At 34.7% G+C, this 12,647-nt stretch overlaps 1 protein-coding gene across 1 annotated transcript in view; it reads left to right on the top strand.

Moving 5' to 3' along the window:
• The first annotated feature begins 1,834 nt into the window (after positions 1–1,834).
• Positions 1,835–12,647, top strand: part of LOC149895825 (uncharacterized) — a 50,014-nt gene continuing 39,201 nt past the window's right edge. Inside the window, exon 1 of the mRNA XM_090118674.1 lies at positions 1,835–2,212. Coding sequence (XP_089974800.1) covers positions 2,182–2,212 — 31 coding nt within the window. The 5' untranslated portion in view covers positions 1,835–2,181. The remainder of the gene's footprint in view (positions 2,213–12,647) is intronic.

Below are 12,647 nucleotides of genomic sequence, written 5' to 3'. Positions count from 1 at the left end.
CTTTGTCTCCGCAACTATTTTGTCTCCGCAACTATTTTGTCTCTCCCACCTATGGGCTAGTATGAAAGTGCGCGCACGTAGCGACGCAACTCCCCATACAAATTGATGGGACGGGAGAGACAAAATAGTTGCGGAGACAAAGTTGCTCGTGCGCGCTAGCTCTTATTGATTGTATCCAAAACAATTGAAAAGATTTGAAAAATTAATTCACCAGTAGATTACTTACTACATTATTCCCAAAATTATTATTCCTCAGTTATATAGGGCTATATTACTATCACAAGCGCAGCCAGGACCCAAAAGTTAGTGATAAAAGTGAATGCGTATAAAATAAAATGCTTATCTACACATAGTTTCTCTGCCTAGTATTTTTTTTTCTTTATATACCTATGTAGATACGTTAGACCACGTTCATACTTATTTTAAGCTAAGATTATAAGTATCAGTCAATCGTGGTCACTTATATAAATTAAATTAAAAAATTGTTACAAAATCTTAATAAATAAAACAACTATTTCATTTGCATTTTTAAGTTCTTCCGTTTGTATTTGCATTTTTTAATTTGAATTCATCGTTATGCTCTAGGGGGCGCCATGTTCAAAGAAGTGCAAAAAATAAATATATAGGTACTTACCTAATAATAATAAAAATGAATGGCCAAATGTGTTGCTAAGCGCTAAACTCGAAAACGGCTGAACGAAATTCGTTAATTTTTTTTTTATAATATTACTTGAAGTACGAGGGTGGTTTTTATGGAGAGTAAACGTAAACACGTACCACGGGTGAAGCCGGGGCGGACCTCTAGTAGTATAATACAATACCTATAAGAATTACATAGTAAATTAGACATAAAGATCAAAATACAATTTCTAAGTTATAATGAATAGGCTTATTACGTCAATAAGAAACAAATAAAAAAAAACCGGCCAAGTGCGAGTCGGGCTCGCGCACAAAGGGTTCCGTAGCAGCAAATATAATAAATTACAGTTAAATCAACCTATCTCAAAAACTATAAGAGATACTTTGATCAAACCAAAAATCGTTGAAAGAGTTAATTAGCATGCATCACCTCTATTTTTTTTAGAATTTTATACCCCGTAGTTATAAAAATAGAGGGGGGGGGACATACTTTTTACGACTTTGAGAGCTGATATCTCAAAAACCGTTCACTTTAAGAAAAATGTTTTTTAGAAAACTTTATATCATTTTAAAAGACCTTTCCATTGATACCCCACACGGGTATGTACATCGAAAAAAAAAATTTCATCCCTCAGTTACATGTATGGGGGGCCCCACCCCCAATTCTTTTTTTTACTATTTAGTGTCATATTTTTGTAGCGGTTCATACAACACATATTCCCATCAAATTTCATCACTGTAGTACTTATAGTTTCCGAGTAAATCGGCTGTGACAGACGGACAGACGGACAGACGGACAGACGGACATGACGAAACTATAAGGGTTCCGTTTTTGCCATTTTGGCTACGGAACCCTAAAAATAGTGATGTAATGACATTTTTTTATTTAAGTATATCGATAAAATAAAATATAAATGAATGATCATGAAAACATTACAAAAATGTTTTTACATAATTTCACTTACATAATAATATGAAATTTTATCAATAGCAAGAGCATGAAATATTTCATTCCTTCAGCATTTGGTATTGTAATTAAACTTTTTATGCTTAGTTTCTCGTGAAATTTAATCAAACGTGGTTTATGTGTACGATTGTACTAACGTTTTTAAGATCCGCTCCATCTAGCGGCAGACGTGCGAACTACAACAGCGGAATCGATCACGTGGTCTAAACTTCTGGGAAAAAAAAAACAAAACCTGTTTGCCTGGATGACGTTCGCCTGTGTTTTTGTCGTGTGAACTTTTATACGGAGAATATTTTGTGATAACGCAATTTTAAAAACATAAAAAAATAAAGCAGTGCGCGAAATTTTGTGCATAGTTTAATGTAAAAACTTGGTTAATAGTGGTGTATTGTTACATTTGTCACCAGATAAAGTTGGAAGGATAGGTGTTTGATAGTGATTGTATCATATCATATTTAATATAATACGTAAAATGTGTGCTTACAATGAGTGTTAGTGATGTGAAAAAAGTGAAAAGAAATGGGTGTCAGATTAAAACATCCGTTCAAAGAGAAATATTATAGTTGCCCACCAAAATGGATATGATTTCGGATCTATCGCCCTTGAGTAAGTATTAGAATCCTTTCGAACTTGTCTTTTGAAAAATAGTCATAGGCTAGTGATGTGGTCTAGCTGGTGAAATATCGATAGAATCCTCGAACGTAGCTGGTCTTTTGAAAAATAGACAATAGCTAGTGATGTGTACATAGCTGGTGATATATCGATAGTTTTGTAAGGTGAGCTTTTTATCGTAGGTTACTTGGTGCCGGAAGGTGGACGTCCTACTTTCTAGTTCTAACAAGTTATTATTCATTCTAATATGTACTCTTTGAGCTCTAGTTGACAACATGGTCATTGGTCAATTTATTTATTTCATCATGTTTTAGCTCACGCGTTTTATGTACCTACTAAGCTAATAACGAAAAAAAAATGTAAATTTATGCATAATTTTTAATACTTATTTAAATCGTAGATAGGTATTTTTTTCAAAATTAAAAAGGTATCTACTTAAATATTATGTACTACGATTTTTTTATAAAAAGCTTGCCTACTTACCTACCTATTCATATTTTTTTCATCATGCAAGCAACTTGTATTTTTTACACACTTACAAGCATTACCTATCTTTAAAAAAAGCTCTGTCAAACATCTTCTAAAATTGCTACTATTTTTTCTCTCATCTACCTATCTCTTTTTGCTCTCTCAAGTGACAAGTCTATTGATCAAATGTTATGTAGGCACAGAATAATAACACAATATACAGATACAACCAGTAGGGAAACTCCATACAGCACGTTCGAAATGGCTCACGCAAACAAGCACGTAGGTATGCCGTATGTCTAAGGGTGTTCTTATATCTGTCAATTGTCTTTACGATTCTCGCAAACACGCTTGCTTGTGTTCGTGAGCCATTACGAAAATGTTGTATGAAGTTTCCCTACTGGTTGTATTTGTATATTGTGATAATAACTAGTAGCTAAGAATATTAAAGGTAGATAGGTATACCTGTTAGTCCACCTGTGCGTCACTATTTCTTAGTATTTAGCACTATTGTTTAAACCTTTGCCTAGAAGATAATATTATTATTATACATAAACATACATTTTCGAGGATATACAAAAAAATGTTTGTTATTCTTTCACAGTACATAATTTGGCGCCAAAACTCCGCCATCTTTTATTTCTACTAGGTATTTTTATATTCCCGTTGTAAAAATAAACAGGTGAGGATTTATCGACACCTTTAAACTGAAATCCATAAAGCCATTTTCGCTAGAACGAAACTAATATTATACAAATAACTAAATAATTAACAAAAGCCTCATTATGTTTAAAATAATCAAAATTTTCAAGGTCACAGAGACACCAGTTAAAAGTTAAACAAACAGTTAGTCAGTTTACAAAACAGCCTAATGTTATTTGAGATCGCTTTTTGTTTTAACTTCAAACTAGTAATGACACGCGACTGCGAACGTTTATGTACCTACGTGTAGACCACGATCTCGTAGTTCTGTGGTGTAGACCGTAATGAATAAATCGCGATTAAAGGCAGCTGTACCTAGGTAGGTATATTACTTCTGTCGCGGAAGAATTCCAACCAATACCCGCGGCCCCATCATTAAAGCGGCTCGACGGAACACAGTGGGGTTTTAGTCGGTAAGAATCCGACATAACCCACGGCTCTTTCCCAGGGGGCCGTGGCCTGGGTATCTTTGGAAGATACCCCCACTATAAAAAAAGGTATATACCTAACTTCTAACCGTGTTATGACCTCTTATTCCCAATCAGTTTACGCCGTGAATTGAACTGACTGCCAAATTCATATAATACCATAATTAACCATGTCTGGTTATTGCGATCATAATTCATAAATCAAAATATATGAATTTGCCAGTCAATTATGTAATCTGTCTGCAAATAAGAGGTCATAATACGGCCCCAGGCCTATTTTATCCATTTAGAAGTTATTTACGGCCCCTGTGAGCTTTTGAATTCTGTTAAAAAGAACTAAGTGCTACTGGTCCTATGGCCCATACCCCACAATGGGACAAAGCATTATAACATCGCGTTTCAAAGCAATTGTCGACAATAAAGACGTCGGCAAGTCCCGTACCGGAAAGAATTATCTTGTATCTAAACGAATTATGGATAGGGCTGTCACTTGGGATATTTTATTTATTTTTTGTGAATTTTTTGGGTAACGTAGATTCTGTTATAAATAGTTGCAATGTAAAATAAAATACAAGTTTACGAGTACTTGAAGGCAAATAATTAATTTGTATTTGGGATTTTTAAGCAGATTTATCTTTTCATCTTTGGAATATAGTAGCATTTATATTTAAGATCAATCGAAAAATCGTTGGTTGTACGTATCAAACACTTTTTATTGCATCAAATTCGTCACATTTTCCAACATCACAAAATAAACAAAATATTTATAAACCAAACTACCTACACTTTGTAGGTATAAGTAAATAAAATTCTCGTCTTCATACATATCTATCGATTTTTAATTTGCATGCAAGAAAATTGCTCTCTTGGAACCCGACATGATGAATTTGTTGTCGCACTGAACCGTCTTCGGGTGGACATACTGGCGGTCAATGAGACCTGGCTTCGTGAGGACGAAGACGGTCGCGCGCCACAAGTCCCCGGTTATAAGCTGCGGCACATACCGCGCTCGAGATCCATTCGCAACTGCGGGGGCGGTGTTGGGTTCTATGTGAGGGAGGGTATGGTGGTTAAAACGTTGCAACATCCAGTATCCATGCAAGTCGAACAGATGTGGATAAAGACCACAGTTCACGGTAAAATAATCGTGATAGGTACAGCGTATAGGCCGCCTTGGCTTGACGTCCAGCTTTTCTTGGATGCCATTATGGAATCCTTGGGCTCCTTCGTTTGGTCCGATAATATAGTAATCTTGGGTGATTTCAACATAAATCTTTTAAACAGGCAACATGCCTATTGTACCAAATTAGAAAGTTTTTTGAACGTGATGAATCTTAATCAGCTTATATCCGAGCCAACTCATTTCACGGATAGAACTGAGACATTATTAGATTTGATTTGCACCAATATTCCAGCATCGCACGTGTCTGTTAATCACATCAGCGCCCTGAGCAGCCATGCCTTTGTATCCTGTATATTAGACGTACCTAAAGATAAATATATTCCGAAATGGATAACTTACAGATCGCTCAAGGACATTGACATGGAAAGTCTTGATGCTACATTGGAAGAAGTAAGATGGCAAACAGTTTTGGAAATGAAAGATGTTGACGAGATGGTGAACATTCTTACTGCATACATTCAAATTATTTTTGATCATTACGCCCCTAAGAAACAAAAGTACCTGAAACGTAAGGTATTACCTTGGGTTACATATAATATCCAAATGATGATGAAATCTCGAGACGAAGCACAGGTTGCAGCCCGAAGAAGCAAAGATACAAAATATATAGAATATTACAAAGACCTAAAAAAACTTGTTAGCACCGCCTTGCATAAAGAAAAGCAATCGTACTTTGATACTTACGTAAACAATAACATCAATAATCCTCCAAAACTATGGAAACATATCAAGCAACAAGTTGTTATTAAGCCTAAACGAGACAATGTCCTACCATCACACCTTAACGATCCTAATAAACTAAATGATGATTTTCTCAAAGTTCCTGGAAACAGCCAACCTGCACTTTCATGCCTTACTTACTTTGAATTTCACCGACATGGCGACGCTTCGTTCACGCTTAAACCTGTAACCGAAAACACTGTTCTCAAGGCATTACAAGCTTTAAAATCACAAGCGGTAGGAGTGGATGACATATCTCTTGACATGCTAAACCTTACAGCTTCCAAAACGCTCCCAGCCATAACGCACATAATAAATTCATCATTTAAAACAAATACATTTCCTGAACTTTGGAAAAGAGCAATAGTCCAGCCAATAGCAAAAAAAGAAAATCCAGCGACCTCAAAAGACCTGAGACCAATCAGTATTCTCCCTTGTCTGTCAAAGGTTATCGAGAGGATAGTGCACGGCCAACTAACCCAGTACTTGGAGCAGAATGGATTACTTTCAGACCTACAGTCTGGATTTAGGAAAGGTCGAGGTACTGTCTCTGCATTGACCGATGTTGTTGATAACATTTTGACCGCGCAAGATTCGGGCATGAGCACTGCTATTGTCTTTCTTGACTATACTCGAGCCTTCGACACCATCAATATACCGTTACTTTTATCTAAGATGTCGTTTTACGGGTTAAGCAAGGAAGCGGTCAGTTGGTTCAGTAGCTATCTCAGCAATCGTACACAAACAGTAGCACTTCGTAAGGAGGACGGGTCGGTCGTGTATTCTCAGCAAAGGGTGGTAACTAGGGGAGTCCCACAGGGCTCCATTTTGGGCCCACTTCTCTTTATACTATATACCTCCGATATCACCAGCGAGATAATGCATAGTCAATACCATCTTTATGCGGATGATATTCAATTATACATCTCATTCCATCCGTCCCGAACTCCTGAGGCTATTGCTGAGCTAAACTCGGACCTGATGCGCATATCACAGTGGTCAGAGAAAAACTCACTTGTCCTTAATCCTACAAAGACCAAATTTATGGTTTTAGGGACACCGAGGATGGTCGAAAAAGTGATTGGATACGATTTAACATTAAAAATTGAAGGGCAAACTATAGATCGTGTCGTAGAAGCTCGTAATCTTGGATTTGTATTCGATGAGAACCTCAGATTCGAAAAGCACTTCCACACAACTATATCGAACTGTTTCTATAGGTTAAAGCTACTGTATCGCATCAGAAACTATATCACCACACCCTTACGTATAAGGCTCTGTGAGGCACTAGTTCTCTCGAAATTTAACTTCGGAGATACTATGTACGGTGCAATATTGTTAGCAAGGACCAAGAATGCCATACAGCGGGTTCAAAACGCGTGTGCTCGGTTCTGCTGGGACATACCGCCAAGAGAACATGTTACGCCATATCTAATCCAGGCAAAAACCCTCAATATGGAAAGACGCAGGCGCCTTCACTTTGCTGTGATGCTTTTTGAGGTGGTGACGTCACAGATACCAAAATACCTTTTTAATAAACTTAGGTGGGTAGGTGATGGCTCACACTTCACAAGAGCATCAACATACATGATGATTATGCCCAGATACCATACAACCGCCTTTAGAGGCAGCTTTGTATACAACGCAACTAAGTGTTGGAATAACCTACCGCCGCCGATACGTGAGTCAATATCTAAAAATTCTTTTAAGAATAAATATAAAAAACATTTGATTAACGAATTCGTCGGAAAACCTTAGTTGCGTTGTATATAACAGATTATTATTATTATAATATATACGTATTATATAGTATGCAATATAGTTGTATTCTTTTAATTCATTATATGTATTTATAAACTGTGGTTATTTATTATTATGTAAATATATATGTATATATATATGTGTATATAAGTATATATGTATTTCACAATATGGGTAAAATAACCGCAATATATTATATTCTATACATGCAAACATATATAATTACTTTATTTCTTAATTATTTGTTTTATTATATAACAGCAGAGAGAGACACTTTAGACTTAAGCATTTTGTTGTCTGGTGGGGCCCTGAAAACCAGCGCTATGCTGACCATATCGGCATAGCATAAGCTGAGCGGCCTTACCCTTTAGGTCGCCAGTCGCCACACAAATCATATTCTTAGTTTTAATTTTTATGTTAGATTATATTTAAGAGTGTTTTTTTTATATTGTTTCTTTATTTTTTTTTCTTGTTTGTGTTGGTGGTGGTAATTTGGTGTGCCTAATAAAAATTATTTTATTCTTATTCTTATTCTTAAAATAATTTTAAAACTCACAGTTGACAGCCCTGTCGCAGACATTACAGAATTAGGTATAATGATACTTCCCTTGACACATTTCTCACTAGACTTTGGCCCTAAGTCCTTAAGGAATAGGGTCCTTATATTTGTCCCTTTGTTAGATATACGGCTAATAAAATACTTATACTATAGTAAAAACTATATCATACGCCACCTAGTGTTGAACTAAGGAAAACTTATACAGTAAGCAACTAAGAAACATATAAACACTCTTTTATAAGCTTCACCCTGTGGCTTCACCTGTATCCTCTATACTCGATTTCGAGCCACATGAAATAGACTGAATAATGTAGTTACCTTGTAGTTACCTACCTACTTAAATAAATGCTTGTTTTTTAGTTTTCGAGATTTTTCGAACCACTATATAAAATGAAAAAATATAGCTACACCAGGGTTGACACTTGACACCATTAAAAATATGGCCTATGTTATTCTGCAAAAATATAGCTTTAGGATGAGAAAAAATCCTGCTGTTTGTTATTCTTTCACGTAAAAACTACCGAACCGATTACAATTTGGTATGTGTAGCTGACCTAGAATAAGACAGGCTACTTTTAATCCCGGAAATCCCATAGGAACGGGGACTGTGCGGATTTTTCTTTGAAAACTGGTATAGCCGCGGGCGGAATACTAGATAATAAATTATTATAGGACAAGTAGTATTTTAAGTTATAACTATCATAATAAACTATACTATTGTAGATTGTAGATAAATCATATATCCTGCAAACAATGGATGCCAATCAAATGTCAAAATAAAACTAATAAACGATTAGAATAATAATTAACGACGTTACAATGCATAGTCCATGCATTTACAGTTACGTATACATACTAATAAATATTAAATATATAGAAATAGTAATCTCTGTTTGTTTGTAATTTGACATGATTTTAAAATTGAGCAACTATGGAGAGGAACTATACTGTTCCTTGCCGGTTCTTCTCCATACATACTGCTTTCCGAATCCGTGGTAAAGTGGTGGTAACTGTAAAAATATGTTATGACGATTCCAAAGTGCTTCTAGAAGAAGTCTAATTCATTAAATAAATGTTTGAGTTTCAAAATATAAAAATAATCAAAATTTATAAAAGAAATTCGTGTTGGTTACACCTTTTTTACACGCTTTATATTAGCTTCACCTGTATGTTTGTTTGTTTGTAACCGACTTCTTTGGGCGCGATTTTGACCCACTTTAAACGGCCAGATTTCGTTCAAACTTTGTAGATTTATTGAGGACCGATGACAATACACTAATTTGATAAAATTTTCTATTTTTTAGTTCGGTTTTCTATAAAAAGCGTGATTTTTTAGTTTTATTAAACTATTATTAAGTATTTAACTCGAGAAAGGCACATTGAATCGTAGTCCGTACCTAATGTTATTTTTCCTTTTTTGCTTCTGATCACTACTTTTCAAAACGGACTTTTCATACATTTAGAAAATCCAAGGGTCCCAACACACAAACAGATAAATACCTCTATAAATTCACAATCATTAAAATAAATCACAGGTTAATGTTCTAGTAAAAAGCGAGAGAGAGACAGTGCTATATGTGCGAAAGGGACACACACCCTACTTAATTTTTCCCACGATTAAGAAATAAAACAATGAAAATTGCTCATTGCATTCAACTGTGTACAGGTATTTCTTTATAACCTAAATATGTATAATGTCAACAAGAAAAAAAAATTATACGTTCATTCGCGCCCTTTCTAAAAAAAAAATAAACGCATTTTTTTTAATCTATGGCATAAGGCATTATGGTATATCTGCTGAAATTGTGCAATAGATTGAAATTAAGAGTAGGTACAAAAAAATCTACTGAAGAAGTACTAATAAACAAAAATTGTATAGAACCTATCGATCATTATTTTTTTAAATACTTACCGAAATGTCTAGATATATCATACTAAAATAGAAACATTTTTACATTTTCCATATACCAACATATTAATAACCCGCATAGTTGCCGTTCCCATGGGATTTCCGGGATAAAAGCTATCCTATGTGTTAATCCAAGGTTACCCTCTATATGTCTGCTAAATTTCATTGTAATCGGTTCATATTTCATAGTATTTGCGTGAAAGAGTAACAAACATACACACCTACATCCATTCTCACAAACTTTCGCATTTATAATATACTAGCGGTCCGCCCCGGCTTCGCCCGTGGTACATATTTACGTTTTCTCTACATAAAAACCATCCTCGTACTTCAAGGAATATAATAAAAAAAGAATTATCGAAATCGGTTCAGCCGTTCTCGAGTTATGCGCTTACCAACACATTTTGCGATTCATTTTTATATATAAGATAAGACTAGCGGTCCGCCCCGGCTTCGCCCGTGGTACATGTTTACGTTTTCTCTACATAAGAACCATCCTCGTACTTCAAGGAATATAATAAAAAAAGAATTATCGAAATCGGTTCAGCCGTTCTCGAGTTATGCGCTTACCAACAAATTTTGCGATTCATTTTTATATATAAGAAGAGATAAGAAGAAGAAGAAGAAGATTATTAGTAGGATATTCAAAACCTAACCCTCCATTATTAGTCGGAATCGGTTAAACACCTGGGCGAAGCAACAATAGCATTTGATTCACAATACAAACACATAAACTTGCGACTTTGTTTAACCGACGTAACAAGGTGAGGTTATGCTGTTTTCCTATTTAATTTTTTATGGAGTCGAGGTTTTATAAAAAATGTATTGGATCGTGATAAAAAAATAGGCCTTGTATTTTTTTCAGGACAAATGTTTACGTGTTTATTGTTCCAAAAAGGTTGAACAGTTTTCGATGATATTTTCGTTAATATTTACGCTAAGTTCGCGCCATGTTTAAATTATTTAGTAGTTACTACGCACATTTATTTGAGTAGTAAATATGCCATTCTACTTACAGAGTTAATTGTTGGAAATGTCGATTATTTCCTTTTTCCAGTAGGTTTTGTTGCCTTTCAGACAGTAATAAACAATCTTTTCTACAAGAACTTGACTGTACAGGTAGGTAATATCAAATAAGGTTGAATATTTTTTTTACAAGACCTGCAATCAATCTTATATACAGGGTGTCCCAAAAAGTAGTGATGAACGGAAGCTGGGAGGTAGAGGACCAAGAGGGCTATCCGAATCACCCCCATGTGTGTTATGCGATTTTTCGTATTTTCGGAGTTATTACATTTTTTTCAATTTTTCATCTATCGCCGAGTACGATGAGATTTTTATTTATGGTGACGTGAATTATTGCGCTAGATGCTTGTTTTTTTTTTTGTGTGCTAAGCTGAAAGATAGGCCAATTCAGTATGGTAACATTTACTATCGTTAGATCTTCGAATGGAATAAAAAAAAGAATTAAATGCCAAGAAAGATAAAATTACCCCGTATGTTCATAACTTCAAGGGCCCATAAAAAAATAAAATCACATAAAAAAGGTTTCCCATTTGGCTTTTAAAAACTTGCTCTATCGATCAGGTAGCCACCATAAAAATTTCATTTTATTATTCTGAAGGCTTCAATCGAAAAATTGAAATCTAAATGTGGTAAGTGCAAAATTTTTATTAACATGATGATCATTAAAACCAATAAATAGGTGTTTAATTACCAGAATTTTTTTAAATAGCCCCGCTGTTGCTCAGTGCAAGTGCGACATCACCGTAAAAAGTTGTCTTTTAAATGTCTGAATGCTTTTTTATCATTTTTAATGGTTTCTTCTGCTACTATGAATTTCCGGGTTATTTTGTCCGTCTGTAAAGTTGCATATAGTTAATTATTTTTTGAAAATTAAGGTCATATCTTTTTATTTTCATTCAATTCACTTCTTACGTGTGTAAGACACGCACACATTTTTTTTTGTCTGTTGTAAGGTTATGTGATATGTCACAGATTAGATACTAGGTTATGTCGTTATGTGTGTACCAAATTCAGCAACATGTGTTCAGTAGTTTTTATGTGAAAAGACAATTAATAATTAAGATATCTTGCGGAAATGTTAATTAATATCTGTGTCACGTTTCTTCCTCACAAATATATTTTTTTAATCTACACTATTTATTAATTTAAAATTATTTAGCTGTCGCTAATCTCGGGAACTACTGATCTAATTTGAAAAATTCTTTCGGTGTTAGATAGCCCATTTATCGAGGAAGGCTATTATAGGTTTTATATTACGCTATCTCAATGACCAACAGGAGCGGAATAATGCGGGTAAAACCGCGGGGCACAGCTAGTAAACGGATAAAAATAAAATCCCTATGTGAAAATGAGCACAATACGTATTCGCGTCTAAAAAACTTATTTTTACTTATGTACCTAATATTTCAGTCATATTTGTTTTTTCTCTCAATAATGATTGTTTATTTAATATTCTTGTATTTATTATATCAGTTGACATATTAAAAAGTTTTGGCTATAGCCTATAATATACATCTAACTGCGTATTCGTGTCAAATTTCGTTGTTTTGGGTCGGTCATGCTATGCTTTGTTTTGGACTATACAGGGTGTTATTTTTAATTTTTACCAACGTAAACTCAAAAAAAAAATTTAATTCCCGTGTCAACTTCTGGGGTACCTATAAGTGAAGTCC

This window comes from Colias eurytheme, chromosome 30 (assembly GCF_061535395.1).
Source record: "Colias eurytheme isolate Ceu_HAF_F1 chromosome 30, ilColEury1 Martin Lab GWU primary, whole genome shotgun sequence".
NCBI lineage: Eukaryota > Metazoa > Arthropoda > Insecta > Lepidoptera > Pieridae > Colias > Colias eurytheme.
The sequence above is the reverse complement of the archived record's forward strand: the minus strand, read 5'-3'. Positions and strand labels throughout refer to the sequence as shown.